General features: G+C 29.4%; 8 protein-coding genes and 1 long non-coding RNA gene across 10 annotated transcripts; 1 reads left to right on the plus strand and 8 right to left on the minus strand.

Annotated features, from left to right (window-relative positions):
• Positions 1 to 9: 9 nt before the first annotated feature.
• On the minus strand, positions 10 to 1,213 carry LOC105559005 (odorant receptor 67a-like). The gene is made up of 4 exons (XM_012006991.1): positions 994 to 1,213; positions 803 to 916; positions 213 to 368; positions 10 to 79 (listed from the first exon to the last, which is right to left on the minus strand). Exons 1-4 carry the CDS (start codon positions 1,048 to 1,050, stop codon positions 29 to 31), a joined length of 378 nt encoding a protein of 125 aa, XP_011862381.1. The 5' UTR covers positions 1,051 to 1,213; the 3' UTR covers positions 10 to 28.
• Positions 1,214 to 1,403: 190 nt separating this feature from the next.
• Positions 1,404 to 2,754, minus strand: LOC105559043. Its single transcript, XM_012007052.1, has 3 exons — positions 2,113 to 2,754; positions 1,515 to 1,869; positions 1,404 to 1,439 (listed from the first exon to the last, which is right to left on the minus strand). Exons 1-3 carry the CDS (start codon positions 2,367 to 2,369, stop codon positions 1,404 to 1,406), a joined length of 648 nt encoding a protein of 215 aa, XP_011862442.1. The 5' UTR covers positions 2,370 to 2,754.
• A 494-nt stretch (positions 2,755 to 3,248) lies between these two features.
• Positions 3,249 to 5,747, minus strand: LOC105559012 (odorant receptor 13a-like). Its single transcript, XM_012006997.1, has 6 exons — positions 5,480 to 5,747; positions 4,879 to 5,233; positions 4,291 to 4,518; positions 4,104 to 4,217; positions 3,521 to 3,676; positions 3,249 to 3,383 (listed from the first exon to the last, which is right to left on the minus strand). The coding sequence occupies exons 1-6, from the start codon at positions 5,734 to 5,736 to the stop codon at positions 3,333 to 3,335; spliced, it is 1,161 nt and encodes a 386-aa protein (XP_011862387.1). The 5' UTR covers positions 5,737 to 5,747; the 3' UTR covers positions 3,249 to 3,332.
• On the plus strand, positions 5,435 to 18,777 carry LOC105559011. Of its 2 annotated transcripts, XR_001008718.1 has the most exons (4): positions 5,435 to 5,540; positions 5,644 to 5,872; positions 6,761 to 6,948; positions 18,691 to 18,777. It is a non-coding gene; the product is annotated as an uncharacterized LOC105559011 (long non-coding RNA). The 2 variants fall into 2 exon arrangements; XR_001008717.1 differs by lacking the exon at positions 18,691 to 18,777 and having other exon boundaries at positions 6,761 to 7,267.
• Positions 6,764 to 9,486, minus strand: LOC105559010 (odorant receptor 13a-like). The gene is made up of 6 exons (XM_012006996.1): positions 8,993 to 9,486; positions 8,404 to 8,755; positions 7,818 to 8,048; positions 7,609 to 7,722; positions 6,978 to 7,133; positions 6,764 to 6,840 (listed from the first exon to the last, which is right to left on the minus strand). The coding sequence occupies exons 1-6, from the start codon at positions 9,370 to 9,372 to the stop codon at positions 6,790 to 6,792; spliced, it is 1,284 nt and encodes a 427-aa protein (XP_011862386.1). The 5' UTR covers positions 9,373 to 9,486; the 3' UTR covers positions 6,764 to 6,789.
• Positions 10,111 to 12,898, minus strand: LOC105559009 (odorant receptor 13a-like). Its single transcript, XM_012006995.1, has 6 exons — positions 12,391 to 12,898; positions 11,793 to 12,147; positions 11,216 to 11,443; positions 11,030 to 11,143; positions 10,410 to 10,565; positions 10,111 to 10,262 (listed from the first exon to the last, which is right to left on the minus strand). The coding sequence occupies exons 1-6, from the start codon at positions 12,642 to 12,644 to the stop codon at positions 10,212 to 10,214; spliced, it is 1,158 nt and encodes a 385-aa protein (XP_011862385.1). The 5' UTR covers positions 12,645 to 12,898; the 3' UTR covers positions 10,111 to 10,211.
• Positions 13,535 to 15,989, minus strand: LOC105559008 (odorant receptor 22c-like). Its single transcript, XM_012006994.1, has 5 exons — positions 15,653 to 15,989; positions 15,059 to 15,289; positions 14,868 to 14,981; positions 13,883 to 14,038; positions 13,535 to 13,730 (listed from the first exon to the last, which is right to left on the minus strand). Exons 1-5 carry the CDS (start codon positions 15,977 to 15,979, stop codon positions 13,680 to 13,682), a joined length of 879 nt encoding a protein of 292 aa, XP_011862384.1. The 5' UTR covers positions 15,980 to 15,989; the 3' UTR covers positions 13,535 to 13,679.
• LOC105559007 (odorant receptor 13a-like) lies at positions 17,124 to 19,986 on the minus strand. The gene is made up of 6 exons (XM_012006993.1): positions 19,714 to 19,986; positions 19,141 to 19,495; positions 18,698 to 18,928; positions 18,502 to 18,615; positions 17,757 to 17,912; positions 17,124 to 17,584 (listed from the first exon to the last, which is right to left on the minus strand). The coding sequence occupies exons 1-6, from the start codon at positions 19,968 to 19,970 to the stop codon at positions 17,534 to 17,536; spliced, it is 1,164 nt and encodes a 387-aa protein (XP_011862383.1). The 5' UTR covers positions 19,971 to 19,986; the 3' UTR covers positions 17,124 to 17,533.
• A 974-nt stretch (positions 19,987 to 20,960) lies between these two features.
• On the minus strand, positions 20,961 to 23,995 carry LOC105559006 (odorant receptor 13a-like). Its single transcript, XM_012006992.1, has 6 exons — positions 23,483 to 23,995; positions 22,910 to 23,264; positions 21,948 to 22,175; positions 21,761 to 21,874; positions 21,187 to 21,342; positions 20,961 to 21,038 (listed from the first exon to the last, which is right to left on the minus strand). Exons 1-6 carry the CDS (start codon positions 23,737 to 23,739, stop codon positions 20,988 to 20,990), a joined length of 1,161 nt encoding a protein of 386 aa, XP_011862382.1. The 5' UTR covers positions 23,740 to 23,995; the 3' UTR covers positions 20,961 to 20,987.
• Between the last annotated feature and the right edge of the window lie 536 nt (positions 23,996 to 24,531).

Here is a 24,531-nt window from a genome sequence, read left to right on the forward strand (position 1 = left end):
GACACCCTGTATAACGTTTTATATGTTATCAAGACAAAGCGTTTAAAACGGATATGTACGATACTGATGCTTTCATGATCTGAAAAAGAGAAATTCTATTTGAGGTACAAATTATTTTTATGCATAAATAACACGTGTAGCTAATTAATTGATTAGCCATAAAATGAAGATACTTCTTAAAAACTAGATATGTAAAAGATTTAAAAGATTACATTCGTAAAAGTTTCGAAAGACATATCCATCATTTTTCCTGCTGTAATTGCCAATCGCTTCTGAGATCTCATTATTATGAATATTATAATTTTACTTTGGCGTGACGGCATATTATACCACATTGTTTCATATATTGCATTAGAAATTAATTTACTCTGAAAACAAACAGTGTTGAATACCCAGCGCTATTTTATATGTGTATATTAAATGTATATTTGTGTTACTTATTTAATAGAGAAAGCTTTTAAATACTATTTCTAATATTGTAAGAATATTATAAATGTTATAAAATAGAAAAAAATAACAATAATACGAAAAGTGTAGAGGAAAAGTAATAAAGAGAAAAAATTAAAATAGTAATTATTTGTTCATCAATTTCTATTACTATTTTTTTAATATAAAATGTCACAAATTTCTATTTTATATAAAATAACTGACAAATAATTTTCAATTTTTTAATTATACATATATTAAAATATTGTTAAAAAAGCAATGTTATATATTTCCATCGTTATCTCAACAAAATTATTAAATACTGAAAAATATTTGTATAGTTAACAATTTCATGAATACTCATTTATATACTTACTTTAAAAATAAGATGTTCTCCGGCAAAGCAAATGATAAACACTTCAGTCATTATGCCGAAGTAAGAAAGCATGGTTTTCAATAACACGAAAACACCATTTTCGTTATGAAAGGACTAATGGAATAAATAATAAAGAGAAAAATGAATAATATATGTGATATCAATCTTTGTGCATTTATTATAGAACTTACAATTATGAGAAAAAATCCTAGACAGCAAATAACTAAGGTATTCCAAAAAACTTGCATCAAGGATATAAAAGAAAAGAGTTTCTCGACATTCTCGGAAAATGAAATAATTTTATTGTGTCTTTCAATCTGCACTTGAAATAAAGACAGTGCAGATTCATTAAGAAGAGAATTTTTTGAAACATTTTTAAATTCATGGCATATTATATCAATTTGTCCACTAACATGCAGCACCTAAAATGTAATAAATTTTTGTACACATCTTAATAATTACATATAAAAAAAGATTATAGCTATAAAGAATATTTTCCAAGTACATTCAATAAACGTAATATATATGTATACAAATATTAATTGCATAAATTAATTGCAAAATATATTTGATTGCATAAACAATTTTGTCTTGTATAAATTCATTCTTCCAAAATTAACACTAGCATTAAGTAAGTCTGCAATGTAAATTGCTCTGTTAGATACAAAATAAATATACAATTAAAATATAAAATATAGAAGATAAGAGTTACCAAAGTAAGAATCAATCCATTTATAATAGACATCGTGCACACATGTAACATCACATGTAAAAATATTGATACAAGAAGGAACTCAAACACGGGCGATTGTTGCGTTTCAAAAGGAAATTGTATCTTTATAGGAAACTGTCGTAAAGTAACGTTGTAAGCTTCGGTTAGAAATGCAAAACGAATTATGTAGTCGCCTAAGAGGAAAAAAACAGCAACGATCGCATTAAAACTGAACATAGCATTACAAATAAAATGCGATATATTTGTTTTGATTGTCATCATATTTAAATGCTGATCGATATTGATGCACTCACGCCAATCGTTATCCATATCGGCCAGGATTTTATGAAAAATTCTGCAATACGTTATTTTCGTTTAGATATTTGTTTCTAATAGAAACATTTTAATTTCTTCCAAGAAACCATCAACATTGTATGCATCAACATTCGAGTTAACGTTTAGATGATGATATTAAATCACTTGCAGTTATAAAGTAAATAGGATTAACAAAATGTAAAAGAACTAAGAGAAAATTTTGTCTCTCAAATACATTTAAGACAATTTAACACCGTTGAATTACATGAAAAGAATATCTTACCGACGATGCATCCATAAGCCGATCAACTTAAAAAACGATAAACTGTAATCTAAAGTCACAGTCAAACCATCAATGAGATTCGAGAGCTCGCTGATCCTTAAGTGTTCGAAAATGTATAAATACTGGAAGTACTGCACAAATAATATGCTTGACATAAAACTCAGCCAGTGAACAATAGAATATGAAACATTCGGCCAAATACCAAGACATCGGAGGCCAACTTTCACTACGGGACTGACAGTACTTGCAGTTATCATTTGCCAGCGGTTTTTAAAACGTGAGGAAAGAAAGATCAGTATTTGCACATTTATCCGATAGTTTAGTTGAGAAGGAAGTGAGGAATATTTTCTCCAAGTGTATCCCCACACGGTGCGTCCCCACTCAAGTGAACATAAATCAATTGCTATTATACGTACAATGACGGAGTACTATGACAAGTTGAGACAGAACTAATTATTTGAATATACCACAATTCCATGAACGATCTTACATTGTATGCTTCGATCGGGAAATGCAACGATAATGTGTAACTAAAGTAGAAGAAAAAGACAGTTTGCTGCACATCAGCTTTTTTGCAACCTTGCCTCCTTGACAATTATATCGACAAATGTCTATTCCTTTCTCTTTACAAATTGCAAAAATCATTAAATGCACGGTAATTACACATTGAATATTCTAAGCAAATGAAACCAAATTGTGTCCGTATAGTTTAACTTCTTGTCTTCGAAGAAGTATGAGAGGAAAAGAAAACTACTGACTGAAGTCAAATAGTGTAATAGCGAATAATTTCTTTCAATAATGCAGGAAGTATTATAATGCAAAACCGGTTTAAGTAATAAATTTCAAAAATAATAAATGTACAATTGGGGATATAAAAAAGCTTCCTCTATAAGGAAGCAAAATGTTTGATTACTGATGCTTTTATAAAGGATCAATATTTAAAACGTTGGACGCAAACTGCGTCCAACGCAAATTGTACATATAGTAACTTAAAATTATACATTAAAATTATACATTAACCAAATAATAATATACGAAAAAATTATTTGCAGTTATATTAAATACGATTTCTGTTCGTATAATTTACAAATTTTTAATAATCGACATTTACAAATTTGTTAATAAATTAAGTTCTTTCACTGTCACTATACTTTTGCTTATTAATTTACATTAACTAGATTTTCATTTTAGCAAATTTGTATATGGCAGTCTTCTTTGTGTCAATACATAGCATTCAAAACGGATATGTATGATGCTGACGCCTTTATAATCTAAAAAGGTACAACAAATTAAATTAAATTTACAAGTTACATTTATCCACAAAAGCATGCGGCAAATCCAAAATTAAATAGGTATAAAGCAAACTTGTCTGTTGATTAGTAAGTACTCAAAAGATTTAAAAGTTTACACTTGTAAAAGTTTCGAATGACATATCCATCATTTTGCCTGCCGTAATCGTCAATCGCTTCTGACATCTCATTATTATTAATACTATAATTTTACTTTGATCTACCGGCATATCATACCACATCGTTTCATATATCGCGTTGCCAATTAATTTAATCTGAAAGCATAAATAGTCAAATCAAATTTTTAACCCTAATTTAAAAATTACGTCAAAATTGGAAATATATTTTAATAACAATATTAGAAATTCTTCATTAATTGTTTTTATTTCTATTTGTATTTTTAGAAACTTTTACATTAAATAAAAGTTTGATTGACGAACATGCAATTTTGAAGATCTTATAACAAATATGTTGTCTTTAGTATAAAGATACATTCATTTTCTAAAAGTATTTTTTGGAATAAGAAACACTTATACAATTTAAAAAATTTATTATATTTTTATAGAAAAAGATATATTATGTATTGCAAGATATTGAAACATTTTTCTCGAAAAACTAATTTATATACTTTTATCATTACATCAATGTAATTGTATTATTAAAAAATTGTGTCTATACAAATTAATCATTTCAAACATTTACCTTCAAGCTAAGATATTCTCCGGCAAAGCAAATGACAAAGGCTTCAGTCATTACAGCAAAGTAACCAGTGGCACTTTTGACTATCACGAAAACTCCAGCTTTGTTATGAATAGACTAATCCAAATTATAGAAAAAAAATTTATAACATATTTAATACCAATCATCACGCATTTATTACAGTACTTACAATTATAATGACAAATCCTAGACAACAAATAAGTAACGTATTCCAAACAACTTGCATCAAAGCAATGAAAGAGAAAAGCGATTCAATGTTCTTGGAAAACAAAATAATTCTATTATGCCTCTCTACCAGCATTCCAATTAAGTTTGCGGAAGATTTGTGAAGAACACTCTTAGAAATATTTTTAAATTCATGACACATTATATCAATTTGTCCGCTTACGTGAAGCACCTAAAATATATTTAAGTTTTTGTAAATTGTATTAAAACTATAATTATTGTGTGAATATTCATATATCTAAATCTCCACAAGTTGTCAAATATTAAAAGTATCAGTTTATAAGCGATATTGAATTAACTAACTATATTAAATTTTTTCAGTGATATCAAATCTTATATTAAGTTACGTTTGTGTGATATATCATGATTTGTATGTAACCGAGTTTTTTATCAAACTAAATGTAATCTTGATACTTTCACTTGATACTATAGTGACATCATATGCTGTTAAACATTTGTGAGAAAGTATTAATATTTATGATCTATTAGTCTAATATACCAATTACAATAATTTATACGATGAGACACTTACTAAAGTAGAAATTAATGCGTTCACAATAGCGAGCGTGCATGTATTTAACATCATATGTAGAAATAGAGTTACAGCCAGCAGCTCAAAAATCGGTGATTGTTGAGTTTCGAAGGGAAATTGTACCTTGATTGGAAACTGCCGAAAGGTATCATTGTAATCTCCAGATAGATAAACAAAACGAATTGCGTATTCGCCCAAAAGATAAAATGCCGCAGTAATTACATTAACGCTTAACATAACTTTAGAACACCAATGCGATATATTGGCTTTGATTGTCATCACATACAAATGCTGATCACTACCGACGCATTCGCGCCAATCGTTATCCATAGCAGTCACTAGTTGATAAATGACTCTACAATATGTTTCTTTAATTTAACAGATATTGCGACAGGAATTGTCTATACAAACCTCTAAAAATTGTTACTCGAATTAAGATTTAAGATTAAACTGAATTAAGATCAATTTCATTTATAAAACATTTGACTAACGCTATATATTTAAAAAATTAATATATTAATGTACAACATAATTTGTTCTTGTCTCAAACAGGGCGAGGTTGAAAATTGAAACTAACATTTGCAGCGACATAACATCTTACCGACGGTGCATCCAAAGACTGATTAATTTCAAAATCGTCAAGCTGTAGTCTAAAGCTGCGGGTAAGCTGTCAATGAGATTCGAAAGCTCACTGATCTCCAAGTGCTCGAATACGTATCGATATTGAAAATACTGTATGGTCAGTATGCTAAGTATATAAATTAGCCAATAGGGAATGGAATACGAGACACCAGGCCACACATCCAGCAATCCAAGGCCGATCCTCAGCACTGGACTGACGGTAGTCATGAGTATCATTCGTAAACAATATCGAGATTGTGGTGAAATAAAGATCAGCGTTGGCACATGTAACCGGCACTCTGGTTTGAGAAAGAACTAAAAGAGCGTCAACAGTTTCATCAAATGTAACCCCACGCAGTGCATCCCCACTCGAGTAAGTATGGATCAATCGTCATTATGCGTAGTACAACAGCAAATCGAGATAGAGCTCATTATTTATGTGAACATTCTGTAATTCTATTGGTAGTCTAAGAGCGTATAATACCCGCCAAGTAAGAAATATATGAAACTTCAACGTGAAGTGAAAAACTCGATGCGAAATTGTCAGTTCCATTTTTTTACACACTTGTCTCTTGGCAACGCGATTCCATCGAAAAGAAACAAATGCCCGTTATGTGGTCTATACTGCAAAAACCATTAAACCTATAGAGGAACATCAGTAATTATATATTAAATATTCTGAGCAAACGGAACTGCATTACGTTCGTGCAGTTTAACCTTAAGTTTTGGAGAAGATAATGTAAAGGGAGAGATCTTTGAATAGAAAGTATAATGATGGATAATTTTATTTAATGATTCCGGGAAGCAAAAAAACTCGCTGGGGAAGAAACTTTGCAAGTAAAAAGTTTCCAGTTCGAGATGTTATAGGTTTTAAATATGTCTATACACTTTGAAATATACTTGGTAAGACCGAATACGTGTAACACAAACCGGTTTAAGTAATAAATTTCAAAAATAATAAATGTACAATTGAGAATATAAAAAATGTTTGATTACTGATGCTTTTATAAAGGATCAATATTTAAAACGTTGGACGCAAACTGTGTCCAACGCAAATTATACATATAGTAACTTAAAATTATACATTAACCAAATAATAATACACTAAAAAATTATTTGCAGTTATATTAAATACGATTTCTGTTCGTATAATTTACAAACTTTTAATAATCGACATTTACAAATTTGTTAATAAATTAAGTTCTTTCACTGTCAGTATGCTTTTGCTTATTGATTTACATTAACTACGTTTTCATTTTAGCAAATTTGTATATTGCAGTCTTCTTTGTGTCAATACATAGCATTCAAAACGGATATGTATGATGCTGATGCCTTTATAATCTAAAAAGGTACAAGGAATTAAATTAAATTTACAAGTTATATTTATCCATAAAAGCATGCGGCAAATCCAAAATTAAATAGGTATAAAGCAAACTTGTCTGTTAATAAGTAAGTACTCAAAAGATTTAAAAGATTACACTTGTAAAAGTTTCGAATGACATATCCATCATTTTGCCTGCCGTAATCGTCAATCGCTTCTGACATCTCATTATTATGAATATTATAATTTTACTTTGACTTGACAGCATGTCATACCACATCATTTCGTATATAGCATTAGCAATTAATTTACCCTAAAAAAAATACATAGTGTCAAATGCAGCGGCTTCATTAAAGTTTATTCTTACTTTTCAATTTTATTTCACAAAGGTAAAGTTTCTGTCAAACATTATTCAAAATATTAAGTATGTCAACATTGGAAAGACATTGTAATAATATTCGAAATTTTTACTTATTCCTATTTCTATTTTTACTTTTGGAATTCTTTTATATTAAATACAGGGTTGAATAACGAACATATTTTGAAGATCTCATAACAAATATGCTGTTTTTATGTAAAGATACATTATATTTTTGTAAAGTATTTTTTTAAATAAGGAATACTCATATTTAAAAAATTAAATATTATAATATTATATATTAACTAATATTTAATCTATTGAAAGATTTTGAAATATTTTTCGAAATGTTATGTATTTTTATCATTACGTCACTATAATTAGATTATCAAAAATTATCTGTACGAGAATACTTATTTCAAATATTTACCTTCATGCTAAGATATTCTCCGGCAAAACAAATAATAAAGGCTTCAGTCATTGCAACGAAATAACCAGAACTAGTTTTTATTAATACGAAAGTCCCAGTTTTGTTATGAATAGACTAATTTAACATATTACAAAAAGAAAATTCAATATACATATATGATGTCAATAAAAATTAATACACAATCATTGTTCACATATTATAATACTTACAAATATGATTATAAACCCTAAACAACAAATAACTAATGTATTCCAAAAAACTTGCATGAACGCAAAAAAGGAGAAAAGTGATTCAATGTTCTTGGAAAATGAAATAATTTTTTTATGTCTCTCGATCTGCACTTGAAATAAAGACAACGTAGATTCATGAAAAAGAGCATTTTTAGAAACATTCTTTAACTCATGACACATTATATCTATTTGTCCACTGACGTGTAGCACCTAAAATATGTTTAAATTTTTACAAGCACAATTCTATAAAATTATTATCGCTTTAAAAAATGTGTTTTGCATGTTATATATAAATAAACATAATATTCTTATATAATATAATTTACTACGTAAAAAATTTGTTCTTGTTATAACTATTTGTAAATGTATTTTAACACTCGCAATAATTAAATTTTGATATTTCTTACACAGAAATGTAACAATTTGTATATAATAAAATTTTGCAAATTGTTTAAAATGAATTTTTCATGCAACCGTATTAGTACTTCTAACTTGCGTCCAAATTGCGCCATTGTAAAAAAAATTAATACACAATTACAATATTGATATAAAATATAAGAATTACCAAAGTGAGAATCAATCCATTCAGAGTACAAAACGTGCACACATGTAGCATCACTTGTACAAATATTGCTATAATGAGAAGTTCAAATATCGGCGAGCGTTGAGTTTCAAAAGGTAGTTGTAATTTTATGGGAAGCTGTCGCAAAGTAACGTTGTAGTCTTCAGTTAAAAGTACAAAATGAATTACGTAGTCGCCTAAAAGGTAAAGTGCTCCAATAAACGTATTAATACCAAATAAAGCATTACAGATGAAATGCGATATATTCGCTTTAATTGTCATCACAGATAAATGCTCGGTATTGATACACTCGCGCCAATCATTATCCATGTCGGCCAGGATTTGATGAAAAACTCTGCAATATGTTATTTTCATTTATCAAATATTTAAAAAGAAATTTTTTTATTTTTCCAAGAAACCACCAACGTTGTTGTATGCATTAACATTTTTACTAAAGTTTAGATGACGCTATTAAATCGCTTCCAGTTACACATTAATTAAAATCATCAGAATGTTAAGAAACTGAAAGAAACTTTGTTCTGATGCTGTGATTGAGAAAAGTCAAACAATTACATGTAGCAAAATATCTTACCGACGTTGTATCCACAAACCAATCAATTTAAAAACTGTCAAACTATAATCTAAAGTCACAATCAAACAATCAATAAGATTCGAGAGCTCGCTGATCTTCAAGTGTTGAAAAATGTATAAATACTGGAAATACTGTACCATCAATATGCTTATCATAAAACTAAACCAGTAAACATTAGAATACACAGAGGCATCCGGCCAGATGCCGAGAAATCGAAGGCCAAATTTCAGCACCGGGCTGACAGTACTCGTGATCATTTGCCAGTAGTTTTTAAAATGTAAAAAAAAACAGAAGATCAGCGTTTGCACATTTGTTCGATACTCTAGTTGAGGAGGAAATGAGGTACACCGTTTCTGCAGGTGTATCCCCACACAGGGCATCCCCACTCAAGTAGGTACGAATCAATCGCCATTATATGTACTGTAACGGTGCACTCTGACATGATAAGCTGAACCATAACTCATGATTTGAATATATCATAATTCCACAAATTGTCTTACCATGTGTACTTCGACCGAGAAATAACAACGATAATGTATAGCTAAAGTAACAGGAAAAAAACAGCTTGCTATGCATTAATTTTTTTTTTTGCAAACTTGTCTGTTTTATAACGGAACTACCTTGATAAGAAACAAACGTCCATCGTGTTTCCTCCTAATTGTGAAAATCGTAGAATGCTCGACAGAACGATTATGCGTTAAATATTTTAAGTAAATGAAACCAAGTTGTATTCCTGCGATTCAACTTCTGGTCTCCGAAGAAATATGATAAGCGGAAAATGAAACAACTGACTGAAGACAATTCGTGTAATGGCGAATAATTTCTTTTAGTAATACAGGAGGTATTACAAAACTGTTTATGACATGAATTTCAAAAATAATAAGTTTGCAATTGAGGACATTATAAATGTTTAATGACTAATGCAATAAAACAAGTGTACAGATAAATGTGTAATCCTATAATAAAAGATCAATAATTGAAACGTTCGAAGCAAACTATAACTGTAACATACACAATTATATATGTTAACTTAAAATAATAATAATACACAAAAAAATATATGTGAAATTACTTTAAATGCAATTTTAATTTGTATAATTTTTTTATTGTTAATACATGACATTTATTCATTTTTTCATTGTCAGTATATTTTAACTTAATGGTTGACATTAATTATGTTATCCTTTTGGCAAATGTGTATAGCGCGATTTTCTTTATTTTAATACACAGCATTCAAAACTGATATATACGATGCTGATGCCTTCATAATCTAAAAAATACGTAAAGGAATTAAATTAGACTTACAAATTATATTTCTTCTTATAAAACACATGTCGCAACATCTAAAATTAAATAATCATAAATAAAATAAAATTATCTGTCAATAAGTAAAGATTCGAAAGATTTGGGACATTACACTTGTAAAAGTTCCGAATGACATATCCATCATCTTTCCTGCTGTAATTGTTAATTGCTTCTGACATCTCATTATTATGAATACTATAATTTTACTTTGATCTGCCGGCATATCATACCACATCGTTTCATATATCGCGTTGCCAATTAATTTACTCTGAAAGCATAAATAGTCAAATCAAATTTTTAACCCTAATTTAAAAATTACGTCAAAATTGGAAATACATTTTAACAACAATATTAGAAATTCTTCATTATTTATTTTTATTTCTATTTGTACTTTTGGAATTTTACATTAAATAAAAGTTTGTTTGACGAGCATGCAATTTTGAAGATGTTATAACAAATCTGTTGTCTTTAGTATAAAGATACATTCTTCTTCTAAATGTATTTTTGGAATAAGAAACACTTATACAATTAAAAAAATTGATTATATTTTTATAGAAAAAGATATTTTATGTATTGCAAGATATTGAAACTTTTTTCTCGAAAAACTAATTTATATACTTTTATCATTTAATAATAATTAAATGATTACATCAATGTAATTAAATGATTACATCAATGTAATTGTATTATTAAAAAATTGTGTATATACAATTAATCATTTCAAACATTTACCTTCAAGCTAAGATATTCTCCGGCAAAGCAAATGACAAAGGCTTCAGTCATTACAACAAAGTAACCAGAGACAGTTTTGACTATCACGAAAACTCCAGCTTCGTTATGAATAGACTAATCCAAATTATGAAAGAAAATTTATAATATATTTAATACCAATCATCGCGCATTTATTACAGTACTTACAATTATAACGACAAATCCTAGACAACAAATAACTAACGTATTCCAAACAACTTGCATCAAAGCAATGAAAGAGAAAAGCGATTCAATGTTCTTGGAAAACAAAATAATTCTATTATGCCTCTCTATCAGCATTCCAAATAAGTTTTCGGAAGATTTATGAAGAGCACTCTTAGAAATATTTTTAAATTCATGACACATTATATCAATTTGTCCGCTTACGTGAAACACCTAAAATATTTAAGTTTTTTGCAAATTGTATTAAAATTATAATTATTGTGTGATAACAATTTTTTTTAATAACATGTATTTTACATAAAATAATACAGTAAAAATAAAATTTGTAAATGATATATTTAATTACGAAAAAATTTATCGTATAAAGATAATTGGAAATCTTTTCCAACACAGGCATTGATTATATTTAAAAACTTTTTACAAAATGTAACAGTTCTAAAATTGTATAATAAATGTGGAGAACAATTTTAATAGAATTATATTTTGCAACTGTACGATACAGATAAATTGGTTACATAATAAACCATTAAAACATTAATAAATATGTACAAATATAAATTACCACAGTCAAGATTAATGCATTTAGAATAGCGATTGTACATGCATGCATTGTCACATGTAAAACCAATGTTACAACGAGACATTCGAATATCGGCGATTGTTGTGTTTCAAAGGGCAATTGTATCTTTATAGGAAGCTGTCGTAATGTGTCATTGTAATCTGTAGTTAAGAATACGGAATGAATTACGTAGTCGCCTAAAAGGTAAAGGACTGCAACAATTCCATTAAAACTTATTAAAGTATTAGAGATGAAATGCGATATATTAGCTTTGATTGTCATCATATGTAAATGCTGATGGATATTGATGCACTCGCGCCAATCATTATCCATATCGGCCAGGATTTTATGAAAAATTCTGGAATACGTTACTTTAATTCTTCACATGTTTCATAGATGCGTTATTTACTTTCTTTTATGAGAATACAACTAATAGTTTTCAGTGTTCGAGCTAAATTATGAATGATATTTCGATTACGAAAAATTGGATCAATAAATGTTGAAAAACAAAGAGAGAATATATGTTATTTCTTAAACACAGACCAAAGGGTTACAGACCAAAGTTCAATCGGTCCACATTATACATATAATATAATCTTACCGACGATGTATCCACAAACTGGCCATTTTGAATAACGTCAAACTATAATCTAGAGACACTATCAGACAGTCGACGAGATTTGACAACTCACTCATCTTCAAGTGACCAAATGTATACACATATTGGAAGTATTGTACAATCAACATGCTCAGCATAAAACTCAGCCAATGAATAGTAGACGAATCACTCGGCCACATGCCAAGAAAATGAAGGCCAGCTCTTAGAGCTGGGCTTACAGTAGATGTGATTATCATTTGGAAATAATTTTAAAAACGTAAGAAAATAGACATCAGTCTCAGCACACTTGTTCCGTACTCTAGTTGAGAAAGAAATAAGAGAGCATCGTCCGTTTCTCCAAGTGCAACCCCCACATGCGGTGTGTCCCCACTCCAACTGGTACGGATCAATCGCTATTATACATTGTGTAGTATAATGGTAAGTCTAGAGAGAACTCATTATTTGAATAAATATCCTATAATTTCATTAATAGCGTATGTCGGAAGCAGATACCGTGTACTTCGATTACGACATTGTATAGAGAAAATGGCAGGAAAGAGGAAATATTTTTTTGTGCATTTTTTGCAACTTTATTTTCTCGGGAATAATTCTATCGACAGGCAAGAGATGCCCACTGAGTTGCACAGCAGTCATGAAAATCATTAAACGCACGACATGGTAATTACACATTAGGTATTCTAAGTGAATGAAATTAAATTGATTCGTGCAGTTCGACCTCTGGTTTTTAAAGAAATAAAGTGAGGGGAGAGTAATCAACTTTTAGACTAAGAACGAAATTATATAATGACGTAATTACTTGTAATAATTCAGGAAATATCATTGTGCAATAGGTACTTGCATGTGCGTGGAATATATTCCAATAACAAGAAATTTGCAATTGGGAATATGCAGACGTTTAGTTATGCACGCGATGAAATGTACCTATACGTACCTAGGCAACTGTACGTATGCACATGCAATTTTCTAATCTAGATTCAATAGCTTAAACATTGGCGCACTTCACAGTTATATATCCTTTTTGTTCAAAAGTATACAATTAACAACAATACAAAGAAAAAAGTTAATTCCAACGTTCACATTGAGTGTAATTTTATTTTGTAAAATTTATTATCTATATTTTATTATTTACACTCATAAATATAAGAAGATAAATGATCGTTATATTTTGTTAACAATTCACTAACTCTTCATTTATTCTTAATACGTTTGTCATATTTATCTAATCTTGAATTTGTTACACTACAATTTCAGCAACTACCTTTATAATAATATCAATACATAGCATTCAAGACAGAGATATATGATGCTGATGCCTTCACGATCTAGAAAAATAGAAATTAAGAAATTAAGTTTTTACCATGCAGTAGAATACATTTCGCAACAGATTCTTAAATTAATTATAAATTTGATAAAGTAAAGTATTAATAAGTGCAAAATAAACTTATTCTTCAGTACAAAGAATTTAAAATATTACACTCGAGAAAGCTTCGAATGACATATCCATCATTTTCCCTGCCGTGATTGCCAATCGTTTCTGAGATCTCATTATTATGAATATTATAATTTTACTATGATGTGATGGCATATCATACCACAGCGTGTCGTATGTTGCATTGGCAATTAGTTTACCCTAAAAACAAATTGTGTCAAATGTAAAAACCTTTTTCCTTAATTACACTTACTTATTCCGCTTATTTAAAATATAAAGCTTCTTTAAAGTTAATGCCGATGTATTAGACTAATTTTGTAAAGATTAGAATATATAGAAAATAATGAAGAGAAACAAGAAAGTATAAAGGAAGAATACAAAAAGATTGTAAAATTAGAAATTTCTTATTCAACTATTAATTTAAAAATATATAAATATTACATACTTCTAATAAAACTAACAAACATTCTACAATTTCAGAAATCTCTTATTATATTGACGTTAGGTTATAATATATTTGTAGAAAACATATCTTTGTGAAATAAAAAGTTACGTATTTTAGATATTATTTTATGTACTGCAATGTATTAAAATATTGTGACGCCCATATGACATTGCTCTTTGGATTGAGCCAAATCGAGCTTCAATCAAGTAGAAGTTGCAAAGTGCTCCCATAACAGGGAGCGGCGGTTGTCACGCGGTTGTCACGCGGTTGCCAAGAAAATTGGTAGCCGAGCTGACAAGCCATTCGGGCATATTGTCTTTCCACTCCATGTAACAGAATCTCTGAATAAATAAGTTTCTTTCTTACGAGCCGAGTTTGATAATTTCCAAGTGTGTGAGCGCAGACGTAAGTGTGCAGACGACACATGAGCACCCCCGGGCGTTACAATATTATCGAAGAAAACAATGTTATATATTTCCATCATTATGCCAGCATTATATGTCACAATTGTACATTATACAGTATAAAATAACTCTATATTTATATATAATTAATTATTTCTTAAATTCTCACTCAAATACTTACTTTGGAACTCAGATATTCCCCGGCAAAGCAAATGATGAAGGATTCAACCATTATAGCAAGATAAGCAAGAATGGTTTTCACTAATACCAAAATACCACTTTCGTTATGAATAGACTAATTTAATGAATAATAAAAAGGAAAATGAATACCACATACAACATCAACCATTGCACACTTGTTACAGAACTTACAATTATTATAAAAAATCCTAGACAGCAAATGACCAAGGTGCTGTAAACAACTTGCATCAGTGCAATGAAAGAGAAGAGTTTCTGTACATTTTCAGAAAAGGAAATAATTCTGTTGTGCCTCTCGATCTGCACTTGAAATAAAGATATCGTAGATTTATGAAGAAGAGCACTCTTGGAAATATTTCTAAACTCATGACACATTATATCGATTTGTCCGCTAACATGTAATACCTAAAATATATGTCAATGTTTGCAAACATCATAATTATTTCATGATAGAAATTACCATCATAGAGAATATATTTCGAATATTATAAATAAGCATGATATTCTTACATAATATATTTAATTCTATAAAAAAAATTGTTTTCTATGCAATTATTTATAAATCTATTTTAACACTGATATTAATTACAGTTTGAAAATTTTCACACAGATATTAGAATTTATACATAAAATTTTACAAGCTGTCGAACATAAAAAAGATTTTAATACGATAGTATCGGCCTTTATAACCTTAGTCGCAAATTAGTCCGTTATTAAAAAAGAAAATTAATAAAGAATGAAAATATAGATGTAAAATTGAGGAGTTACCAAAGTAAGAATCAATCCATTTAGAGTACAAAACATGCAGATTTGTAACAGCACATGTAAAAATAGTGCTACAACGATAAACTCAAATATCGGCGATTGTTGTGAGTCAAAGGGTAATTGTATCTTTACAGGAAGTTGCCGTTCAGTATTATTGTATTCGCTTAGAAATAAGAAACGAATTGCGTATTCGCCTAAAATGTAAAATACGGCAACAAACGCAGAAAAGCTCAATATAGCATTTGAAACGAAGTGCGATATATTAGCTTTGATTGTCATCATATGCAAATGCTGATCAATATTAATGCAATCGCGCCAATCATTATCCATAGTAGCAAGGATTTGATGAAGAACTCTGCAATATACTTTTATTATCCGTCAAACGTTTCAGAAGGAATCATTACACTTTTTTCATAGAAATATCGATGTTACACGCACCAATATTTGAACTATTATATATATTTCATTTTGCAAAATTGATCAACAATATGTAACAAGCTAGAGGAGAATCTTGTTTCTCAGATGTGACAATTGAGCAAAGTCGGACAATAATGCAATGCAATATTATATCTTACCGACGATGCATCCACAGACTGGCTAATTTAAAAAGCGCCAAACTGTAGTCAAAAGCCACAGTCAAGCCGTCAACAAGATTTGATAGCTCACTGATATCCATGTGTTCAAATATGTACAAATACTGGAAGCACTGTACAGTCAATATGCTAGCCATGGAACTCAGCCAATAAATAGTAGAATACGGCACATCCGGCCACATGCCAAGAAACTGAAGGCCAATTTTTAGCGCCGGGCTAACGGTACTCGTAATCATCGTTGGCAAATAATTTCGAAAACATTCGAAAAGAAATCAATTTCAGAACATTTGTTCTGTACTCTAGGCAAGAAGGAAATGAGACTGCATCGTTCGTTTCTCCAAGTTTATCCCCACACGGTGCGTCCCCTCTACGTAGAATATGGATCAATCGCTATTATACGTTGTGTAGTTAATGACAGGTCCAGACAGAACTCATTATTTGAATAAATATCCTATAATTTTGTTAACAGTGCACATCGGAAGTAGATAACGTGTACTTTGATCGTGAAGTAAGAAAGGCATTGCATAGATAATATTGCAGAAAAGAGAGAATAATTTTTTGTACATTAGTTTTTTACAACTTTATTTCCTTGGAAATAATTCTATCGACAAGCAATTGCTGCTCACAGCGCTTCATGGCAGTGGTAAAAATCATTAAACGCACGACTGGACGATAATAATTACACATTATGCATTCTAAGCGAATGGAATTAAATTGTGTCCGTACAGTTCAACGTCTGATATTTAAAGAAAGAAAGTGAGGGGAAAATAACAAACTCTTGGACTAAGGGCGAATTGTGCAATGACATAATTACTTTCAATAATTCAGGAAATGTCATTGTGTTTGAAAAGTAAGGAAAGAATGCTTGCCTTTAGAATATATTCTAGTAACAAACGGTTTACAACTGGAGATATGTAAATGTTTAGTTACAAATACATACATACGATAAAATAGATCTGTATATGTCTATACATATGCAAATACAAATGACTTTCTAGTTAAGATACAATGGCTTAAATGTTCAACATACTCCGCAGTATGTATCCTTTTTATATAAAAGTCTTCAATCGATAATAACAAAAAGAAACATGTATTCCTTTTATATAGACTATAATTTTGCTTTGTGAAATTTATCTATTTTAAAACTTACACTTTATAAAAGATAACTAATAGTTATTATATTTTGTTCATACAGTTCTAATTTTTCATTCATTCTTGACATACAAGTGTCCATCAGATGTAATAATTACACTACGGTTTCGACAGTTACCTTGATGTTGATATATAGCATTCAATACATAGCATTTAAGACAGATATATAGGATGCTGACGCCTTCACAATCTACAAAAATTGAAATAGAGAAATTTCTTTTAATTTCGTTTGGTATATTATATTCATGTGAAAAGGACAAATGTCGCAACAGATTTTAAAATTAACTATAATTTTTATAAATTACAGTACTAATAAGAATGAAATAAATTTGTCCTTCTGTACGAATGGTTTGAAAGATTACACTCGAGAAGGTTTCAAATGACATGTCCACCATTTTCCCAGCCGTGATTGCTAGTCGTTTTTGGGATCTCATTATTATGAATATTATAATTTTACTCTCATTTGACGGCATATTATACCACAACGTATCGTATGTTGCATTGGCAATTAATTTACCCTGAAGATCATGTAAATAATGTTAGAAATATTTTTTCATATGTTACTCTTATTTGTTATATTTATTTAATAGATAAACATTTTTCCAGTATTATTGCACATTAAACATATTAAAATCAGAAATTGGAAAGTAGAAAACGATATTTAAAATTAATTTAAAGAGAAAAAGTTTAAAAACTTTGTATTCATTCTATTCTACTTCTATTTTCAGGATATAAAATGTTTTGTATTTTTAAACGACAAACAATTGATCGTTGATTACAAAGCAGCAAATTAAAAGCTGTATTTTAATAATTTATAATACATTTGTAGACATTAAATACATTGAAAAATATTACGATACGTTTGTGAAATAGACACATTTTTGAAACACAAAACATTTTTGTTTGAAAAATTGTTTATCTTAAATAATATTTTAAGTGCAAATTGATAAAATGTTTTTATTCAAATTTATGTTTTATTACTTTAGGCGTGTTTGTGTAATTTATTTATTGAACATACTTCCTTATTTTTTCATAATTTCGTCATCATAAAATTATTCTATTAAAAATTATATTTTTATGGAATTTTTACTACTTTTAAGTACTTACCTTGTGGCTAAGATATTCTCCAGCAAAACAAATAATAAAGGCTTCCATCATTATGCCACAGTAAGCAAAAGCGGTTTTCACTAACACGAAAACACCGGTTTCACTATGAATAAACTAGTTCAATAAACAACAAAAAGAGAAATAAAAATAGTATAATACACATTACTAATCTTCATACATTCATTACAGGACTTACAATTATGAAGACGAATCCTATGCTGCAAATAACTAATGTATTCCAAACAATTTGCATTAACGCGATAAAAAAGAAGAGTTTCTCAATATTTTCAGAAAATGAAATGATTCTGTTGTGTCTTTCAATCAGCATTCGAAATAAAGGTACGGAAGATCTCTGAAGAAGAATATTCTCAGAAATATTTCTTAATTCTTGACACATTATATCGATTTGTCCGCTCACATGAAGCACCTAAAATAAACTGAAATTTTTGTAAAAAGTCTTTTTACTAAAAAGGAATTTTTTTTCTATAAAGATTGTGTTCTAATTAAAATGTTATAATAAATATGAAATCAAATTCTTGTGACACTAAATATCTTCATATATATCTGTGTTATAATTTTGTCTCACAAATCACTCCGTTACATAAATTAATAAATATAGATATAAAGTATGAAAATTACCAAAGTAAAGATCAATCCGTTTACAGTCCCGACCGCGCTTGCATGTAACATTATATGTATCAATAATATCGCAAAGAGCAATTCAAAGAACGGCGATTGTTGAGTTACATAAGGAAATTCTGTTTTTACAGGAAACTGTCGCAAAGTGTCATTGGACTCTTCAGCTAGAAAGATGAAATCAATTATATATTCCCCTAAGAAATAAAGTACTGAAACGGTTGCGTTAACGCTTAACATGGCATTGGAACAAAAATGCGCTATATTGGCTTTGACTTGCATAACACACGAATGCTGGTCAACATTCATGCACTCGCGCCAATCATTTTCCATATCAGTCAAGACTTGATGAAGAACTCTGTAATGTGATTTAATCCGTCAAATATTAAGATGGAAACAATGCACTTTTTTGAACGAGACTACAATACTGTAAGCGCCAAGGTTCGAGCTACAGTTTAAATAATGATATGAAGTAATTTCGAAACAGACAAAATCACATCAACAATGTGTTAAAAAGTACGAAATCTTGCTTCTCGAACACGGCGATCATTAAACAGTGATAGTGCAATATCTTACCGACGATGTATCCACAGACTGATCAACTTAAAAAATGTCAAACTATAATCTAGAGTTGCTGTCAGAGCGTCAACGACATTCAAGAGTTCGTTGACATTATAATGGTTGAATATATACAGATACTGGAAGTACTGTATGATCAACATACTTAACATAAAACTCAGCCAATAGATAGTAGAATGCGGTACATTCGGCCACATGCCGAGAAATTGCAGGCCAATTTTCAACGCCGGGCTGACAGTACTCGTGATTATCATTCTCGCCAATAGTTCGAAACGTAAAAAACAACGAAGATTAATATCGGTACATCCGGTACGCTGGATTAAGAAGTAACTGAAAGGCCACTGTCCGTTTCCGCAAGTACATCCCCACCCGACGCGTCCCCACTCAGGTGAATATGGATTAATCGTTATTATACGTCGTGAAGTATAATGAAGAATAAAGACAGAACTCATTATTCGTATGGACATCCTACGATTCCACTAAACAGTCTAATAACGTTTATTCCGATTGTGAAGTAACAAAGATATTGTAAAGTAACGAAACAAAAAACAACAAACAGCGCTAGACATCAGTTCTTTCTCAACCTTGTCTCTTCGACAACGTAATTTTTCGTCGACAAAATACAAATGTCCATCACTTTTTCTACACATCTGCTGCATTGAATGATTGTAATTATGCATTACGCATTCCATAGAAATGAAAGTAAATTGTGTTCATAGTTTGCAAATTTTTAAAAGTACGATGAAAGTCTTCGTAGCTATTATAGTAGTCTAAAGGTAAATCATGCAATAATAAGTAATTTATTCACACGTGTGTTATACATACGTACATCTCTCCTGTAAATAATTGAAATAATAATTTGATGCAATAACGGCAAAGTAGAAAGATTTTGAAAAACTTAGATACGACAAAGAAATTGCTGCTTGCGAAAAGTATCGTTGCTTCAATACGACATAGAAAACATTTGGAAAAATTTAGAAATTTTACTAAAGCCTTAATATATTTTCTTATTGCGGCGCAATGGATTTTATAATATCGAAGAAGTTTAATATATAATCTATTTCTATATTGTTGCATAACAACTGACACAAAGATTTTGTTAAATCATAACGTCCAGTTTCTGTTTTGCATTTTCCAGCGGGTGTAAAAAAATTAATTTATCCGCCTAATAATTTTATTAGTTTTTATTGTTTTATGAGTACTTTTGCAAATGGTTAATTGACAAATGAAGTTAATTACTTGGGATAAGTTTGAGTTTCAATAAATTTATTTCAATGCATAGCATTCAAAACTGATATATAAGATACGGATGCCTTCATAATCTAAAAAATAAGTAAAGGAGTTAAATTAGATTTACAAATTGTATTAATTCATACAAAACATGTAGCAACAAATCTAAAAATAAAATAATTATAAATAAAAGAAAATTGTCTGTCAATAAGTAAAGGTTTAAAAGATTTTGGACCTTACACTTGTAAAAGTTTCGAATGACATATCTATCATATTTCCTGCTGTGATTGTTAATTGCTTCTGACATCTCATTATTATGAATATTATAAGTTTACTTTGATCTGCCGGCATATCATACCACATCGTTTCATATATCGCACTGCCAAGTAAGTTACTCTGAAAGCATAAATAGTCAAATCAAATTTTTAACTCTTATTTAAAAATTACGTCAAAATTGGAAATATATTTTAATAACAATATTAGAAATTCTTCATTAATTGTTTTTATTTCTATTTGTACTTTTGGAATTTTACATTAAATAAAAGTTTGATTGACGAACATGCAATTTTGAAGATCTTATAACAAATATGTTGTCTTTAGTACAAAGATACATTCTTTTTCTAAAATTTTTTTTGGAATAACAAACACTTATATAATTAAAAATGGATTATATTTTGATATAAAATGATATATCTATTGAAAGATATTGAAACATTTTTCTCGAAAGACTAATTTATACACTTTTATCATTACATCAATGTAATTGAATTATTAAAAAATTATGTATATGCAATTAATTATTTCAAATATTTACCTTCAAGCAAAGATATTCTCCAGCAAAGCAAATGAGAAAGGCTTCAGTCATTATAACAAAATAACCAGCGACAGTTTTGATTAACACGAAAACTCCAGTATAGTTATGAATAGACTAATCCAAATTATAGAAAGAAAATTTAATACGTGTTTAATACCAATCCTCACGCAATTATTACAGTACTTACAATTATAATGACAAATCCTAGACAACAAATAACTAACGTATTGCAAACAACTTGCATCAAAGCAATGATGGAGAAAAGCGATTCAATGTTTTTGGAAAACAAAATAATTCTATTATGTCTCTCTATCAGCATTCCAAATAAGCCTTCGGAAGATTTATGAAGAGCACCCTTAGTAATATTTCTAAATTTGTGACACATTATATCAATTTGTCCGCTTATGTGAAACACCTAAAATATTTTTAAACTTTTACAATTTGTTTTAAAAATTATAATCATTGTATGATAACAATTCTTTTAATAAGTTGTACTTTACATAAAATAATACAATAAAAATAAAGTTTTTAACTGATATATTCAATTACGAAAAAATTTCTCGTATAAAGATAATTGGAAATCTTTTCCAACACAGGCATTGATTATATTGTAAAACTTTTTACACAAAAATATGTATAATATAACAGTTCAAAAATTCTCTAATAAATGCGGAAAAATGTTTACTCGAATTATGTTTACAACTGTAAGATACAGATAAATAGTTTACATAATAAACCATTGACAAAAATATTTCTTAATTCTTGATACATTATATTACTTTGTCCGCTCAATAAAGCACCCAAATTACAGTGAAATTTTTGTAAAATTCCATTTACTAAAAAGAGATTTGATACTGCAAAAATTGTGTTTTATTTAAAACGTTATAATAAATATAATATTACTAAAATATAATATTTGATTAGTTGATTATATAAAATTTTTTACATTTACATTACTATTCATATTTAGAAATTCTTCCTCTTGTTATACAGAAATGTACCAGTATGTAATAAAATTTTACAAATTAATTAAAATCAAATTTTTGAAATAACATATATCTTTATATACGTCTGTGCTTTAATCTCGTCTGACAAATCACTCCGTTACCTAAATTAATAAATGTACATGTAAAGTATAATGAGAATTACCAAAGTAAAGATTAATCCGTTTATAGTTCCAACCGCGATTGCATGTAACATTGTCTGTATCAATAATATCACAAAGAGCAACTCAAAGAACGGCGATTGTTGAGTTACATCAGAAAATTCTGTTTTTATGGGAAAATGTCGCATAGTATCATTGGAATCTTCAGTTAGAAATATTAAATCAATCATATATTCCCCTAAAAAATAAAACACTGTAACGGTCGCATTGATGCTCAACATGGCATTGGAGCAAAAATGCGCAATATTGGCTTTGATTTGCATAACACACAAATGCTGGTCAAAATTCATGCACTCGCGCCAATCATTACCCATATCAATCAAGATTTGATGAAAAACTCTGTAATGTGTTTTAATCCGTCAAATATTAAGATGGAAACATTGTACCTCTTTGGACGAGACTACAATATTGTATGCGCCAAGGTTCGAGCTACAGTTTAAATAATGATATTAAGTAATTTCGAAGTAGAGAAAATCGCTTCAGTAATGTGTTAAAAACTAGGAAATCTTGCTTCTCGAACACGGCGATCATTACACAGTGATAGTGCAATATCTTACCGACGATGTATCCACAAACTGATCAACTTAAAAAATGTCAAGCTATAATCCAGAGTTAATGTCAGCGCGTCAGCAACATTCGCTAGTTCGTTGATATCATAATGCTTGAATACATACAGATACTGGAAGTACTGCATAATCAATATACTTAACATAAAACTCAGCCAATAGATAGTAGAATGCGGTACATTCGGCCACATGCCGAGATATTGAAGGCAAATTTTCAACGCCGGGCTGACAGTACTCGTGATTATCATTGTCGCCAATAGTTTGAAACGCAATAAAACAATGAAGATTATTATCGGTACATTCGGTACGTTGGTCTAAGGAGTAACTGAAAAACCTCCGTCCGTTTCCGCAAGTACATCCCCACGCGATGCGTCCCCACTCAAGTGAATATGGATTAGTCGTTATTATACGTCGCGTAGTATAATGAATAGAGACAGAACTCATTATTCGTATGGACATCCTATGATTCCATTAAACAGTCTGATAACGTTTATTCCGATTGTGAAGTAACAAAGATATTGTAAAGTAACGAAACAAAAAACAGCAAACAGCGCTAGACATCAGTTCTTTCTCAACCTTGTCTCTTCGACAACGTAATTTTTCGTCGACAAGATACAAATGTCCATCTCTTTTTCTACACATCTGGTGCATTGAATGATTGCAATTACGCATTACGCATTCCAAAGAAATGAAAGTAAATTGTGTTCATAGTTTGCAAATTTTTTAATGAGCGATGAAAGTACTTCGTAGCTATTAGTCTGAAGTAATCAAGTAATATTAAGTTTATTTATTCACAATTTATTCACATGCGTGCTATACATACGTATATCTCTCCTGCAAATAATGGAAATAATAATATGAAGCAATACCGGCAAAGTAGAAAGACTTTGAGAAACTTAGATACGACAAAGAAATTGCAGACTGCGAAAGGTATCCTTGCGTCAATAAGGTACAGAAAACGTTTGGAAAGATTTAGAAATTTCCTAAAGCATTAATACATGTATATTCTTGTTGCAGCGCAATGGATTTTATAATAACGA

This window comes from Vollenhovia emeryi, unplaced genomic scaffold (assembly GCF_000949405.1).
Source record: "Vollenhovia emeryi isolate VEMERY1.0 unplaced genomic scaffold, V.emery_V1.0 DF939294.1, whole genome shotgun sequence".
NCBI classification, from domain to species: Eukaryota; Metazoa; Arthropoda; class Insecta; order Hymenoptera; family Formicidae; genus Vollenhovia; species Vollenhovia emeryi.